At 39.8% G+C, this 18,324-nt stretch overlaps 1 protein-coding gene across 1 annotated transcript in view; it reads right to left on the bottom strand.

Annotated features, from left to right (window-relative positions):
• The window catches only part of LOC147710063 (NXPE family member 1-like), a 427,649-nt gene that overhangs the window by 286,658 nt on the left and 122,667 nt on the right, over window positions 1-18,324 (bottom strand). Inside the window, exon 2 of the mRNA XM_086920722.1 lies at window positions 657-1,450. Within this exon, the coding sequence (XP_086776848.1) occupies window positions 657-1,450 (794 nt within the window). The remainder of the gene's footprint in view (window positions 1-656; window positions 1,451-18,324) is intronic.

Genomic DNA, 18,324 nt, shown 5'->3' with positions numbered 1-18,324 from the left:
CCATTGGGTCTAGTCTGGGCTGTATAAAACTCAGCAAACAAAAATAATATATGAAGTGTATATGCTCCTCTCCAGTACACCCTATTTTGCCACTCTTAATTTAGCTACACCCCCATGTTCTTTCCACCCTTCCCCTGTTTCTCTTCAACCCTCAATGTAAAGCCTTCCCTTGTAGATTTGTGTACGCTCTATAAATCCAACTGATACATAAATATAAGCAAGATTAAGTCATTGATCTGTGTTGTATGTGAAACCTTCCCCTATCAGCGGGTAACAAAGTAGAGTGCAATCAGGACCCTCCTATCACCTAAGTAGAACTGAAGGACACTGCAGGGAATTTTCTTTATGCCAACTCAGCTTTCTGCCGCTATGAAATAAATAGTAGTGCACACATTTGTAATCTATGTGTAATAATAATCAACCCTCTCTGTCCTGCTGCTAGGCTAACAGACAGGCCTCAACTTTCAACCTCCTCTCTTCATTATCAACCTGGCCAGGGCAGCAGCTCCTTACTGAGCCCCAATCTCCCTTTCATTGCTACCACCCCCAAATTCAACATGGCCATAAACTTAGAAACATGTTGCACAAGTGCACAGAAGCTGTTACCAATAGATCTAGAAAATGAATATTCTAAACCTTTTCCAAACGTGAATTACCTGTCAATAAGTGTCCTCTCCAGGGCAGTGAGGGAGGTTGTATGTGTGGCGATGCTGGATATTTGAGTTAATGAGCTGCAGGACATGTGGGCAGGTTTGATGCAGTAGAACGGATACTCATCCATGTTCTCCATCATATTGCACACTTCCTCTTCGGTGTCCAGGTCATACCCGCACACGGCTTCAACCTCATGAGTTGCATTGGTATATTTCACCTTATGAGCCATATAATTATAACCCGCATTGCGCCCCCTCCACAGAGCTGCCACTGCTTCACTAGGGTGGATCAAAAACAAGGACACTTTCACTTTTCCTTCCCAGAAAAATGTAAACTGCACATGATATGTTCCATTGTGGAAGTCTACAATCTTCCCAGAGGCTCCTGCCCCGAGATCTGGTGAGTAAATTCTCGCTCGTAGGAAGTCGCCTCCATATTTCTTCTTTTTGCCCAAATAATCGAAGACGTCAAGCTGAAGAGTCACATTGTCCCCAATGCAGTATCTGTCTCTGGGGTTTATGAAGGACACCTTGCTCTTTGAGGCACATGTTGTGTTATCCAGGTGGGTGAAGCTTACATTGGGTACCAGTTTATCTATTTCTCTCATGATACTTTCTACTTGTAGTACAGTATCTTTTGATTGAGCTTTCCACTGGGGCCCATCTACAGCCCTCCTGGGGACCTTTGGAAAGTTCATCAATGTGAACTTTGTTTTGTTTTGTAGGTCATCTTCCAAGTTCTCGGAGAGGGGTTTTGAGACTGAAATCCTTTGACAAAAATGACTTATAGTGGGAAACTGCCAAAAAAATAAACAAACACGTCAATTCAATGATCTTTACTGAAAAGTCAGAGACAATCATAAAAGCGTACATACAAAAACATAATAAAAACAGAAGAATATAGAAATTGATCATTCATATATTTCTGGGAAAATATCACTTATTCAGGAAAACCCTCCACTCTGTAAAACACATCTGTGTTTGATAAGATTTATGAGAATGGCGTGCAGCAAGTCACAGGTAAAGGGCAGGAATGCGCTGCATTCAAGGCAATATGGCACATTCCTGGCTTTTCCCCTCCACTGGCTCCCTTTTGGCAGCCTAGCATCAATGCATGCACCCTTGCAGCATTGTGCAAGGTTACCTGCATTGCATGCAGGATTGTTTTTGTGCAGGAAGGAGCACCTTCCTGCACAAAATCAAGTCTGAGAAAGAGATTCCTCTTTCTATGTGTGCTGCAGCAGAATGCGGCACACTAGAAAGAGGAAGTAACAAGGAGAATTAAAGATATTTCTCCTCGTTATGCCTCTCCTGGGAAAGCGTATCTTTTTGGTGCATTGCTAGGTCTCATCAACACACCAAGGACCCTGTCTCTTGGGCAAAAGTGATTTTAAATCTTAGAAGGAAATACCTCCCATCTATTTTCTCAGCTGCAACAAACTCTTTATTTACTATTTTATATATGGTTGTATGCACTGTTCTTTGCCCTTTATTTAAAATACATAGCCATTTTTAAAAGACAGTCAACAAGAACCCCAACAGTAGTTAGAACTCACTAGTTCTATACAATAGTGAAAAAAAGTGTAGAGGACAAAATGACCCCTCACGGGCTCACCACCATCGGGGTAACTGGCAGGTACTCACCAGATTAGGCCCCTTTTCTCATCATAAGCGATCATTTTATGTCCCAGGAAAGAAAAGTGAAAGAAAGTGTCCAAACAAGAAAAAGAAGTGAAGTGCAGTGGAGTGATCAAGAATCACCATCCACTTGTGACAAAAAGTGATCTTAAAATTATCAGACACACCTCTCAAACACATTTATTCTTGATGTTTAGGTGTAATCTGTCAAATTAAAACAGGTTGGTAGCTATCCTCACATACCAATACCCACTGCCAACATGTTTCTCTGCCACACAATTTTCGGCAAGTTTTTCAGGGCTAGACACTCTGTCACAGCACCAATGTTGGACACTCCGTTCTTTTAGACTGTCAATTGAAAATGGAGAAAACACACTCAATAAAAAACACACTCAATAAAACACCCATTTTAATTTGTTGTAAGTGTTCGCACTTCGGATTTTCGAGCCCAAAATAATTACCCTCAATCAGCTTGTGTCTTTCATACCTGCTGAAGAGGATGAATTTCGTATGTCGATCTCCTCATGTGATTCCTCGCAGTGATTGGCCATTCAATTGTTTTATCAATCTGAAACACACCCCACCTAAAAAGTTATACAGAATTCTTTTGAAGAAACCACTCAGTGGCAGTCACCTATTTAGAGAGTACAAGTTTCTAAATGAGGCCCAGAGTCCTTCAACACCAAAAGGTTACTGCTAGTAAATTCACCTTTTGTAAGCGCCCCTCCTGACGTATGATTCGTGGCATACTGGTGACACCTTCATTCAATACACCCACCGTTGAGCTTAATGTCCGCAACACACAGTAGCTATACAATGGGGTAATGCCGCCAAGGACTCATCTTAAATAGCGTCTTAAAAAACATGTATTAATGCACACATTGTACACGTTCTACTCGCGGCCTACCCTTTCCTAAAAACAGCCCTCTAGCCACTATTAACCGACTGCCCACTCCTCACCGTACAAGGCCTCACGGAGTTCCTCGTCTCCTCCTGTGTACCACCGCTTCGATTCTCGGAGTATAAACATTCCCCGACGCGGACACGTGACGGCGTGGCTTACGTGAGAACCACGTCGGCAATCTTTGAATGGGAACTCTGTCTAACCAGGACTGCTAGAATCGAGTAACAAGCAGACGACTATTCCACTATCCCCTACCTCGCTACCAAGAACCCAATGCTCCCAAGCAGCAAAGAGGGGGAAAGGGGAGTGGGAAGAAAAGAGAGACTGTACTGCTTCACTCTAGGCGCTGGTCCAAAAGATGATCTTGTTCCAGGTCCTGAGTAGATATTCTGTTGATACCTGTAACCATAAAATACGGTAACAACTATAACACTTTCTCAATAGTACTCTGCCAATGACCTTTCACCTAAGTACCTGTTAGTCTGCAGTGACTTGCTGCTCTCGAGCATTCTCAGGAAGGTGAGGTAACATATATTACATAATCATATTTAGTAGTATGTCTCTATATCTGCTTCTTGCACTGGTGTTGTTACAATGTGATTCTTCTTGTAACAACAAAACCTTCTAATTGCTAATTTCAATAAGGCTTAGTATCTCCTGCCAATATGTCTATTGTTGTCTTAAGCCTTTCTTTTTAAGTATTAAATCTTATTCTCAAGTGCTCTGGTATCCTTAAACTCTAAGCGTCTGAGTCTCTGAAGGAATACCTTCAAATGAGAGGACTTGAACAAATTCACAAGGCTTACTTGTTGTTCTGCTGAAGTTCCTGTTACCTCTCTCACAGATGAACAGCTCTCCGAACTCTTCTTCTAAAGCTTGGAAAGCTGAATGTGAATGCTCGAAGACTCCAGCTTCCCAAAGTCTTCTTGGAAAGTACAACTCCTCCTTCTGAAATTAAGCCCAAATACTCGAACTCTAACGTCTCAAGAATTTCTCAAAGAAAGGATCTTGGCTCCGAATTTCTCTCAAAACAATTATGGACTCCAAGAAATCTCCTGAAGTAGCAGTGGAAAATACTGCCTGCCTCAGGGAGAAAGTCAGTTGAAGTGCGCAGCACAATTAATTTGCGAGCGCGAATACAGCTGAGGAGAGAATCATGCAGAACAACTAGACCACTCACCGCTTAATAGACAGCGGCGGCCATCTTGGAATTTCCGCGAGGCGAATTCAGAGAAATACTTCAGCCACAAAGCAGCCTGCCTCACCGGAATGGATCTTGATCCGGCGCTCCTATTGAAAAACTGTCTCACAAATGCTACCTATCAACCTATTACTCACCATTATTTATAAAACACTTTAACAGGCCCATACCACCGATGAGACAATTATTGAGCAGCTGAATCAAGTGATTTTATTTATATTCTAATCAAATAATATTTACACTAATATGTACAACTGCAGTTTATTCTTCATTATCATTATATATAAAACAATTTTTAATTAAATCAAACCACTATGGTTGATGGATCAACTAATGGAAACTAGACCATGAATAAACAAGACCAGCTTGTCATATAAAATCTAATTTTATTAGCTTTATTAATTCAAAAGAAAGAGCATTTAAGTTTAAAATCTTTATTTTATAAGCAAATAAGAAAGCAGCATTTTTAATAAGGAAGTGAAAATTAGAACTTACATTTCAAAGTTAACTCAGAAATATGAAGAATTAGCAAAATAACAGTTTCCTTTCCCTGAATCTATTTCCCTGTCTCAATCTGTCTTCACCTAGAAAGGAATAAATCATTATAAATCTGCTGTCCTTACATGCGCCAAAGGTCCATCAGCATAACGCGCACCATTCAGGAATCGAAAAGTAAGAGTTTTTTCTCCACTCATGGTGTCATAATTTATACCTTTCTCTCTATCTAAACTTTCTAAATTTTACATTCTTTCAATGGAATCCAGGCTTCTCATTGGCTGACCCATGTCAGTCCACTGTTAGGTCATCTCTGAATTTTGACCAAGTCCGGGCTTCACATAAGCCCTATTATCTTTTCTACCACGTCATTCAGCTTCCTTAAAAGAGTAACTTTTCTTCGAGATCAGAACATTACTTCCTAATCTTGGCAGACACTTTCTTCCTGTCCTTGAGCCTTCTCTCTGTGAGCATATTCTATTCAAGCAAAGAATTGTTCTTTCAATTATTAATGTTTGTACAGCAAAAATCTCCACTACTGCGTAAATGCAAGCCTCCACTCTGGACAAGGTTTCACGTCTGCATCTCTGTCAGACATATTTTTCTGAGCCACTTTTTCAGGCCTCACTTTGGAAACTAATATTTAAACAAACACAAGACATCAATTAATTAAAGAATTGAGACCCATTCTGTTACCCTCCCCCTTTGCTAATTAACACGGTTAATTATGTTACCTAGCTTAAGCACAAGAATGCAGCATTATATTCACCAATCCTTTCGAATGTCTGGAACTCTAAGAGCTTTTATCACAAAAGACATAACATAAGCACATAAAATAAGCATATGCCATTAAATTAAACTGCCGCAATTAATACTGACAAAGACAATAGACAAGGTTAGTTTATTAGTTTTTTTCTTTGCGTTTGCAACAAAAAGCACATTAGTCCCAAGTGTATTTCATGTGTGCATCTTTAAAACTAAGTTGATTTATAATTTCACCACAAGCTTATTAGTCTGTTTACTTTTAATTGGGAGAGATTAACTTCGCAAGTTTGAACAACATTTTGTTCTTTACCTTGCTCCATCAACTCCCTCATCTGGTAAATTCAAAATCACCAAACAATACCCAAAATTTTATAAATTTTTAATCCTTGTACATGTTTTGGACTTTCTTAATATTAGTGTTTCTAAACCTCTGACTCATCATCTGATTTTCTACATCTTTCATATTGAGCTTTACGAAACGCTTCTAATTCTATTTCCTTTTCCTTTTCATCTCTTAGCTTATAAATTCTTTTCTTTTCTGTTACATATTTTCTTCTCTTGTGTAGCATACAACTAATTTTTAACAAAAGTATCACTATAGCTATTATTACTAAAGGGAAAACTATTTTACCAATAATTGAACTACCAATCTCTTGAAACCAGTGTTTGATTGCTGCAAATCTTTTGCTTAAGCGTTCTGAAAAACTCTCATCTTCTAATGGTTCTATTTCAGTATGTAACTCAGTAATGTTCTTAATGTACGTCTCTATATTCTGGCTATTGTCAGGTATGTATGTGCAACAATGTTGAACATGTAAGATCCCACAAACTCCTCCTTCTTTCGCCAGCAGGATATCTAGCGCAAGACGATCCTGCAATACCATGGTTCTCATGGCAACAATTTTGGTATTCACTAATTGAAATCCACTTGCAGTGTCTGTTGACAATCTGTCAACAATTGTGGACATTTTTCTAATCTTGTTTGCATTCAGGGTAATTCCTACTATGAGTATTAACGCACCAAATATGTCTCCCAAAATTTCTGAAAATCTTTCTCTCCTAAATCTGTACACATGGCTGCTAATTTCAAATGAACCATCTGCATTTCTATCTACATGAATTTTTTGGGAAAAACTAAACCTAGATAACAAGTCCCATACCAGTGGTCCGGGAGGCTGTAATAGGCTTTATTCCCACAAACAAAATAAATTCCAGGAAAAATTGGATCTTTGCCTCCTTTAAATCCCCATCTCCCTATAATTTGATAAGTATCTTCACATTGACTTGCACCTACAAAATAATTATCATACAATGTATTGTCTCTTCTTATACAAAATTTTCCACTAACAGGTTTAGCTATATGAATCACAACATTTACATTTCTACCATTGAGCTTTTCATCTTCAATCTGCCAAAACTTTGATTTAGTCTGTTTCGTTATTTCATTTCGCTTATAAATTGCCCTTCTCTCTTCCACCATATTTAGGAATGTTTTCTCTTCTGTTCTCAATTTACATGTTAGATTATTTCTATAAGCATACTCATATGTAAGTTCACTAGTTGTTGGGAAAAATTCCCTCATCTGTTTAACAGGTCTCACTTTATTCAGGTTATCTACAACCTTTAAATTTTCAGAAATTTCATCAAAATCGGTATAATAATATTCCAGACAACCAGTTTTATAAAACAAACTTGTTATTACACTACATGTTATACCATAAGTAAGAGGAAGCATGTTATATTTAACTCCTTCAGACACAGAAGTAGGTAGTTTCACACACACATAACAATCTTTTGCATTCATCACCTTAACATATTCAGATAAGAGTCTTGAGAAGGTATTGCTAGAAAAATCTCCAATAGATCTATCTTGGTGAATCTCTAGTTTATGTACAATAATTCTATTAGTATCAGTTTTCTCAGATTTAACTACAACTTTACTTGTCATGTTAGCTTTATACATCTCTTTATCTACGCCAAAAGGAAAGATAACAGCTAAAATTAACCAGACTAAAATAATCAAAATTATACATATTGAAGACAGTTTGCAACATCTTCTGAGAATTGAGCATCTCGAATTTTCATTAGTATAAGGCATCTTTACTTTTTAAAGATAACAACTACAAATAAAAATAAAAAATTGAAAAATTATTAAATATACACCCCTCTTTTTTTTTCAAACGGATAATCTTATTTTCTAAGAGTTTTCTTCTAACAGCTTTTCTTCGACCTTATGTCATACATCAAATGTGTTTTTCAGCTAACACAATTTCTTCAACCTTGTGTCTCCTAACACAGTTTTTTCAACCTAGTGTCAATTAATCAATAAGTTCAATCATTTTCACTTGCATCAGCAAAATCTTCTTGGCTACTATTCACTTCCACTACTGGTGGGATTATAATGTAAGCTCACTCTGGCGATTTATATTTCTGGTTTCGTTTTAATGTTCTCTTTGCTCTACTGCTTATCACTTCTATTTTCTTTCCTGCCCATTTTTTCTTATTCAAGTCTTCCTCTTTTTGACTTGAAATCTCATTAACCTGCTCTTTTGCTTTATTCACTAATTTATATTTTATGCCTCCAAATTCTTTTGGCCAATTATCTCCTTTTCTTCTTAGCTTCTTTTTTGGCTCTTTCAAATTATACTCCACTCTCCAAGCTCTTTTTCTTGTTTTCTTCAATTTGAATTCATCTTCACTGTCATCTGTTTCACTTTCTGTATTTGCAGCTGATTCATTAATGAACAATTTTTCTGAGTCAGATTCTTCATCAGATTCAGGTACTTCTTTACTCGACAGTTTCACTTTGTTAGGAAATTCATTCTTATAGCTGGTACTTGGAATTTCTTCTTCTTCTTCAATTACTTCTAGTTCACCAGTTTCAGAATTACCCTTCCTTCGTCCAAAGTTTCTATTCTGCTTTTCAATACTCTCCTGATCTTGATCTTGAATCACTTCTTGATCAGTTTCTTTTTCTGCTTCTTGATCTAGCAGATTGTCATTTTCTTCTTCAGAATCTAGTATCACAATCTCTTCATTTAAAGCTTCATTCGCATTTGAATCTTCCAGATGTCCACTATCTTGTCGATCTTCAGGATCTGGATTTTCTTCAGGCTCTTCTTCTGAATCTGAATCAGCTGTTGTATCACCTTCCTCGTCGGGATTCTCAAGTTCTGGGACTCGTATGGTATGACTTGCATGAATCCACCTTTTTAATCCCCTACACTTTACTGCATTCGTTGTGACCAAAATCACCTGTCTTGCCTTTTGCCACCTTGGTACTAGGCAATTTCTTCTTCGATGCACTTTTGTCCTCACCCAGTCTCCTGGTAACAGATCATGAGCTTGTTCTTTCTCTTTTGTGAGCACTTCAGTTCCTACATGATGTAACACAGAAGTCACAACGTCAGACAGATTTTTGCAATAATCCATAATGACGCTATCATTTATACTCAGTAACTTGTCAACTGGAACATATGCTTGCCTCATGACCCTGCCCATTAATATTTCATGAGGGCTCAATCCTGTTTTCTTATCTGGAATGCTTCTCAAAGTCATCAAAACAAGTGGTAGTGCATCTGTCCACTTCATTCCTATAGCTAAACACATTTTTCCTATTCTATTTTTTATTGTTCCATTCACTTGTTCAACAACACCTGAAGCCTCTGGTCTGTATGCACAATGTCATTTCTGCTTTATGCCCAAGGCTTCACAAATCAGTTTTAAGAATCTGTTTTCAAAATGTCGATCGATCGACACTGGGAATCCGTACCTAGGTATAAACTCTCTCAACAGCAATTTTGCAACAGTGATTGAATCCTTATGGCGCGTAGGAAAAGCTTCCACCCATCTTGAGAACAAACAAACAATTACCAAGACATATCTCAGTTTGTTGTGAGGTGGCATGTCAATGAAGTCAAGCTGTATTCTGGTAAAAGGACCTCCCTCCTGTCCTATGGTTCCCATGCTTACAACTGTTTTTCTGTTCGGGTTGATCTGCTGGCAGATCAGACATCTCTGACAAAAGGATTCTGTAATTATTCTGAATTTTGGATTGTACCATGTTTGCGTAAATAGCCTAATCATGGAATCTCTGCCAATATGTCCTGGACCATGGTACATGCGTGCCATGTCTGAAATCATGCTGTCTGGCATTACTGGTCTGTCATCTTTGAAAACCCAAATCTCATCCTCTTCTCTTTGCCTACATCCTGCTTTTAACCATGTGTATTTTTCCTCATCACTTGCCTCATCTTGCAATTGTTTTACTCCCTGCCAAGTATCAACTACAGATTTTAGCATAAGTGAGTTCAAAACATGTTCATTTTCTTTTTCCCGATTGACTGCTGCATTATGTCTTGCACAAAATTTCGCAATTTCATCAGCATATGAATTTCCTTTTGTTATGTAATCCATTCCTCTCTGATGAGCTGTACATTTAACTACTGCAATTTTTTCTGGTAATTGAATTCCATCAATTAGTCTTTTTATCAATTTAGCATTCCTAATTGGTGATCCCGCAGAAGTTAAATAACCTCTTTGAGACCAGAGCTGGCCATAGTCATGAACTACGCCATATCCGTACTGACTATCAGTCACTATGGTAATCTTTTGTCCTTTTCCCAATTCACATGCTCGAATCAAAGCAACTAATTCTGCTACTTGAGCTGAACGAATTCCTTTGAGACTTGAGGCTTCAATCACATCTGCAACCGTGCATACTGAATATGCTGCACTCAGAACACCTTCATCTGTTCTCAAGCATGAACCATCAACAAACAAAACAAAATCTGATTCAGGCAACGGGACATCTTTAATATCCTGCCTGGGTTTTGTGCAATATTCTAATACATCCAGACATTCATGATCAACAATTTCGTCTCTGATTTCTGTTTCAGAAGCATCAGGTAATAATGTAGAACGAATCAGATTTACACATCATGCAATCGAGACATTGTCCGATCCAAGAATTACTTTTTCATATTTTGTCAACCTATTACTTGTCAAATGCTGTGTTTTGCTTCTAGTAAGCAGAATTTCTACAGAATGTGGCACATATACCTTTACAGGAAATCCCATAATTATTCCTTCACTTTGTTCCAAACTCACATTTGTTGCACCTACTGCTTTTAAGCAACCTGGTAATGCTCTTGCAACAGGATCAAGAACAGCTGAGAAATATGCTATTGGCTTTCTCAGTCTTCTATGTCTTTGAATCAGAACTGATAATGCACAACCTTCTCTTTCACTGCAATACAGCTCAAACTCTTTTTCATAATCAGGCATTCCCAATGATGGAGCTTCACACAAACTTCTTTTTAGCTGTTCAAAAGCTTCCAATTCAGTTTTTGTTAAACTAATCGGGTCTTTTATGTCTGCTTTTGTCAGTCTCTGCAAAGGCTTCGCAATTACAGAAAATCCACTAATCCATTGGCGACAATAACCTACCATGCCTAGAAACATTTTAACCTGTCTCTGTGATTTTGGAGGTTGCATTGCTTGAATCATTTTTATTCTTTCTGTTGTTACCTGTCTGGTACCTTTTGCAATTCTGTGACCAAGATATTTTACTTCTTGTTTGCAAAACTGTAATTTAGCAGGAGATTCTTTGTGTCCCTCATCTGCCAGATGATTTAAGAGAGTAATGCTATCTGTTACACAATTATCTCTTGTTTTTGCAGCAACAAGGAGATCATCAATATACTGCACTAACGTAGATTTTCCAGGTAAATCTAGATTTTCCAAGGATTTCTTTAGCAACTGATTAAAAATAGATGGACTCTCAGTGTACCCTTGAGGGATTCTACACCATGCTAGAATACGCTCTTTAAATCTGAACGCAAAGACTTGTTGGCTTTCTGGATGCAATGGAACAGTAAAGAATGCATTGCATAGATCAATAACTGTATACTATTCTGAATCATGCGGAATCTGATATAAAATTACCGCTGGGTTTGGTACAACTGGACAACATGGAACAACAATTTTGTTAACTTTTCTCAGGTCCTGAACAATTCTGAAAGTTCCATTTGGCTTTTTAATTCCCATAATCGGTGAGTTACATGGGCTGCTTTCAATTTCTTTTAGAACACCTTGTTTAATAAATTTATCTATTACAGGAATTACTCCCTCAATCACTTCTGCTTTCATTTTATACTGTGGAATATTTGTATAATCTACTCCTTGTTTTACTGTTATTTGCACTGGGTCTACATTTTTCATCAAACCCATTTCATCTCCAGTGAAATCCCAAATTTTCACATTCACTGTCTCTTTTCATTCTTCAGGTAAAATGTGTTTATCAAACACAGGAAATAATCTGTTTTCTTCTGCCTCAACCATTGACATTGTTAATTTGTAAAGACCATCTTCTTCTGGAGTTTGAAGCTCAATACCATCTGGTGAGCAATACATTGCGCAATTCATCCTACAAAGTATATCCTTACCTAACAGATGTACCGGACTGCTATCACAGACTATAAATCTGTGCATGTCTTTAAATTTACCTATTTCAACTTCTACTGGTTTAGTTACATCTGTTTTAATATGTTGATTAGCAACACCAACTACTTGGATCTTCTCACCAGAGAGAGGAAGGTTTTCTATTTCCACTGATCTAACAGTAGAACGGGTAGCACTTGTATCCACTAGGAAAGTAATTTCCACATCATTCACTTTACCATTCACAAATGGACCAGATTGATCTACTTCAAGAGTGGCTCCAAGCACGCACTCTTCCTCCTCTCTCAGGCACCGTCAGAAATAATCATCAGAATCACACCCTCCATCTTCCTACAACAAGAATTGTTGTGACAGATTTGACACATTCACTCTCTGTGATCTGTTTACCTGTTCACCTCCGCTGAATCCTGATTCTGTACTGTATCTCTGCAAATTTACAGTTTGGAAGAGGCGGTTGTGGTAACTGATGTGGCAACTGACTTTGCTGAATCACTACCTGTCGCTGTAGCTGTTGCTGCTGATTAATCTCATTCTGCATCTGTGGATTTAATGATTGATTTTTAACTAAATTTCTGGGCGGATTCTTACATTCGCGCTTCCAGTGTCCAATTTCGCCACAATTAAAACATGGGAGTTTCTGTTTCAACTCTTCTATATTTGCCATTAACTTTGGCTTATTATAATTACCCTTAAATTTTCCTTGATTCTGATCAGCATTTTTATTTCCTAAAGTTGCTATCTGTTGTTCAGCCACTTTCACCTGTGCCCACATTGCTTTTTATTTTAGCTTCTTTTGTTTAGCATCTATCTCATCACTACAGTATTTTGCCTTTCTCAAAATATCATCAACTGTATGTGATTGCCACACAACTATTCCAGTTCTTATCATTTAACTAATTTCAGGTCTCAAGCCATATACAAATCTGTATATAAAATGGCTCATATCCTTCTCACTCAGATGCTCATAACCACTGTATTGTTTAAATACCAGCAGTACTCCTTCATAGAATTAATGTACTGATTCTTTCGGCTCTTGGGTTGTTCTGTCTATTTTAACCCAATCTACCTCTTTTGGAGGAATCTTGTTTTTCAAAAACACAATTACTTTATCATATAATTCTTTACATCTGGTGAAGGAGCACCTGTTACCTTGTCTCGAGAGGGTTCTTCTCTAGGCCAATCTATAGAAATTTTACATTCTGTCCAAAGATCTGATGGGACAATTTTGTCAAACAAACCATCAAGATCAACCCACAAAACTTTTGAAACTTTTACAACCCTTTCTACCTGCTGATACCATTCCACAGGTTTTTCTCTTAAGCGGGGAAAATCATTTGTGAACAGTAAAATGTCCTGTCTTGTCCATGGGACATGCACAAATCCACCTCCTGCTATTTCTCTCATTGGAAATTCATTTACCACGTTATCTTTTTCCTTTCCAAGAAAATTTAAACTTGTTCTGTCTTCATCTCTTTTCTTTGTCCATTTTGCTCTCCATTTACTTAATTCACCCCATTTTCTCAAAATCGCAATTAAATCTTTTATATGCGTAATTCTTCCTGAATTATTCATGTTTTCAATGTCTTTTTCAGAAGAATCCACCCTGTAATTTTTCTGCAAATTTTTCTGCTTACTTAGATCTACTTCTAATTCAGAAGCAATTTCTTTCAATTGATCATATCTGTTTTTCGTTTTCCATGTTATGCTTTTACAAATAAACAATAATTCATCCTCCTGATATGTCTTTAAACTGTCAGTTCCAATTGTCCCAATAATTAATTCTTCCATATCTGCTTTCAGTTTTCCAACATCAAGTAATTTACCTTCTGGGGTTAAATTTATTTTATTAATACTCTTTTCTGGCGATTCAGAATCAGAATCTGCACCAATTGGGGTTTTACATGTTAAGCTTTGATTAAGAGTTAAGTCAGGCATCCTCATTCTCTCTCGATGTATTTCAGTTAAATCTGAATAAAAATTTTCAGTTACTTTTTGTATTTCCGTATTTAATGGAACAGTTAAAGCTGAATGTCTGATTTCTTTTTGATCAAATACTGGAAGAACAGGTCCAATCGTTAAAGGCACTGTTACTGCTTCCATGCTTTTAGTTAACTGCTGTATTAATTCATTTGCAGAACGAATATATTCTGAAGTATCTGGTATTGGTAATCCTTTATACCTATCTGCTCTGATTTCATTTCTTGGGGTTTCATTCCTTTGATCTGGAGTTTCAGTGAAATTACTATATACTGGTAATATATTTGAATTAAGTCCTGTTTCTGCTCTTTCTGGAGTTTTATTATTAGTCAAAATCGTTTCAGGGGATGTTTCATCAATAATTTCTGTAGGTGGGGCACTTGGAGGAGTAGTCCATGTACAAACTGGTTGAAAAGGTGACGGGTTTTTAGTATAAATTTCTTCTAAAACCGCATCTTCTGAATCACTCTCTTCTCTAGCATTATTTTTCTTTTGGGAACGCTTTTTTCCAGATGTCTCATTAATTAGTCTCACTGGGTACTAGCCATCACACATGTCTTCACTTTTCCATCGACGCATTCTATCCTGATGTATTTCTCTAAGTAATCTTTTTGAAATTCCTCTACTCTCTCGTTCTAATTCATGCATCTCATCTTCCCATTCAACTAAAGCTTCAAATTGTGTGGGTCTGGGTTTCGGTACAAGATTCACCATTCTTTCTCTTAAGTTTTTCAAAACCGCTACGTTAAATGATCCGTCTTCTGGTCAAGCTAAAACACCATCCTTCTCAGTATATTTCATCCAATTCTCAATCCAGAGACAAGTATGATACCCATATTCACCTAACATATAGGCTGCAGGCGTTTTGTACTTATGAATTAATTTTCCGCCTTGCGTCGCAATTTTCTTATCAGGTTCAATTTATTTTTCAATTTCTGAATCCATGTTTTAAAAAGATTTCCTCAACATCAGTATAGATCGTAATAATTTCTATAACAAGGAAGTTGTTATTCCGCAACACCAACCAATCCGTGCGCGAAACTCACCAACAAACCAATCAGGTTAGCCTACGTCACTATTTTGCTCAACCAATAGAATTACTGTTTTTCACGACGAACCAATCAGCTGTAAGCTTGTCTTGTCACATGAACCAATCTGTGCGCAAATACTGTGACGTATGTTAGCCAATCACAGCGCGGCACTAGTGACGTATGCTACCGCTGCAGAGAAACTGCTCCGTCTCTCGCTCTTTAAACTGACCCCTCCCTTACAAAAATTTTCACAGCGCCATATTTACAAAACTTTCGATAAAATTCAGTTAATAACTTCACATAAAACAAACCATTTGTCTGTTTCGCTAAAAAAAGTGATAGTTTTCTCATACATTCAAGTATTCTTTTCGCGTGAAATAGACGACGCTATTTTCACAGAATATTCAGATTCATCGATAAAGTAAGGCTACTTTACCCATTCATTTACGCACATTCATATGGAAAAGATCCCTAACCTTTCATACATAAATCTCTAGCAGGACTTTAACCCACTAACAGAAATACTCACTCACCAGTAAGATAGACGACGCTTCCTTACCCTTCACTCAAGCTTGGATAAATTCTACTACTCTTTTCACAGTAAGTTTTAAAACAGGACAGAAGTCCCTATACTCGAAAGTTACGATTTCATAGACAATCCTCACTATTGCATTCTACCTTACACACCTAGAATTTCCCTAAACTTGTGCTGTACGACCACAACACTAGTGATATACGACAATACCACTATTTTTGAAACAGAACAAATGGAAAGGGGCGACCACTCGGTCCCCCCGAACGTATGGTTGGGGGCCCGGATCCTCCCGGGAAACCATTTTGGGCGGGGGGCGTGTCACGGCTGGTATGCCCAAAGCGGCGTAGCCGGGGCGCGCCTTTTCCCGCCCAAGAGGGGTTGTCCTAGACACCTACACCGATGGCCACGCCCATTAGGCGTACCGGCGGAGGGTTCACGCCCTCCCGACGAGGAATAAAGAGAGCGGGAATCCAAAGAAGCATCCTCTTGTTCCTGTGCTTGGAAGCTGCACCCATCGTTGCACGTGAGCCCTCGACGGAACAAGGAACAATTTTGAGAACTTATAATTCTTGTGTTTCTCTTTCAGCGACTTCGAGGCTAAGGATCCAGGACCGTGTTGATCCACTTGGAGCGAATATTGGAAAACGATGTCTGGCAAGAAGGCTGAGACTGACCAGGTGCTTCGCATGCTGGTAAGCAGAATGGCGAAGATCGAACGAAACGTTGTTATGGTCCCAGCACTTGGCCGAGATATGGCGAACATGAAGAAGCAGATGGCTGCGATGAACAATCCGGGTAAACCAAAGAAGGTAATAGGCCCGGCATTGCCGGGAGTCGCCCCCGAGGGTAGGGGGAAACGGGTCAGGAATAGGGCGGCAGGGGGGGAGGTTCCGGTCCCGAGGTACCCCCGGCGAGCCCTGCCATTCCAGTCGAGGCCCCGGTACCGATCCCGGACGCGGGTCAGCCGATTCCGGTTGTGATTACGCCCGCCAACGAGGAGGACATGCCACCTGAATTGGCCGCACAGTTGGCCGCATGGCTCGGCAGAAAAACAGGGGGTGCTACGGCACCTGGAGACACGGCCGAAGAGACCAGGTTACTAATTCAGCAGTTGCGGCAGTCGCGAGATGCCGCAAAGGCGAATCTCCCTCTTGTCCCCTCACAGGTGACCCCGGAAGGACCGGCAGCAGGCGTCGGAAAAACAGCGGGAACGACTACCGAAACGGGTAAGCAGGCATTGCCAATTGCGGGGGAGGGCTCATTGCCCTCAAGGCGGGAGAGAGTGGTTCAACATATCCCGTTGGCCACGAAAGAATTGATATGGGCTGACAAGTATGTTAATATGTTTTCTCTTCTGACTGACCATCGCGAGATGGAGTATGCTAAGACGCACAAAGATTTGTGGCACCCGAGTGTCTGGCGAGCCAAGATGGCGGGATTCAGGGTTGATGAGACAATAACAAATTGGGCCAAGGCCTTTGCGATGTTTACTGCAATTATTGGGGAACGTAAGCCCGAGGTTTTGCCTGAATTGTCTTGCTATCAGGCACGAATAATGGATTTTTATGAAACATATGAGGGGAATGAATGGATGGGTTACGACATGAAATTCCGTAAGGCCAAAGAGTACGATTCATCTCTGACGTGGGATTGTCTCGACTCGATTTCTTGGCAGAAGCAGCTCCTGCCGGGCGCGACGAAGACGTCCTCGCCAGGCGGGAATGGGTCGGGGTTTTCCCGCCAACAGCCCGTGGTGCCCTTTCGAGCGGGCGCCGGTGGCGACCACCAAGCAAGGACCGGTGGGAATGGGGGAAAGAGGGGGGTCTGTTGGAGCTTTAACAGGGGCAACTGCACCAGACCACAAGGGACATGTAAGTTCAGACATGCGTGTGCAGGTTGTGGGAATTCCTCGCACCCGAGAGTTCGTGCAGATCCAAGAATGGCGGGTCGGGAGGTAGAGGAGGGTCCAAACAAGACTGAGGGGGACCACTGTGTACCGTTACTTACCCCCGTTGATATCATGGCATTGATCCCCTGGCTAAACAAATACCCTGATCATGTCTCCGCTGGGGTGTTGAGGAATGGATTCTTATATGGTTTCCACATCCCGGCGGGGGATTTTCGTGGGGAACCACTTTGTAGAAACCAACTATCGGTTCAGCATAACCCAGCGGTGGTAGAGAGGAAGATTGCAAAAGAGGTTACCCTGGGCCGGGTTGCGGGCCCATATGGGCACCCGCCAGTAACAAATTTCATCTGTTCCCCGTTAGGAGTGGTCCCCAAAAAAGACCCAGGGGAATTTAGGCTGATCCATAACTTATCAGCTCCGAAGGGTCTCTCGGTGAACGATGCGATTGACCCGGAAGTGTGTTCGGTGCGGTACGCATCCTTCGATGATGCCGTCGCCATGTTGAATCGCCTGGGGCCCGGAGCGCTGATGGCGAAGTCAGATATCGAGTCGGCGTTCCGGTTGCTCCCGGTACACCCACAGGATCAGCGTCTGTTAGGCTCTGTGTTCCAAGGACGTTACTACATGGATAGATGTATGCCAATGGGTTGCTCCATCTCTTGTGCTTATTTTGAAAAATTCAGCTGTTTTTTGGAATGGGCATTCACCGAGGCCACTGGGCATAGCCATGTTATGCATTACTTAGATGATTTTC

The sequence above is a fragment of the Lissotriton vulgaris genome, chromosome 5 (assembly GCF_964263255.1).
Source record: "Lissotriton vulgaris chromosome 5, aLisVul1.2, whole genome shotgun sequence".
Classification (NCBI taxonomy): Eukaryota; Metazoa; Chordata; class Amphibia; order Caudata; family Salamandridae; genus Lissotriton; species Lissotriton vulgaris.
This window is presented reverse-complemented; position numbering and strand designations above follow the sequence as displayed.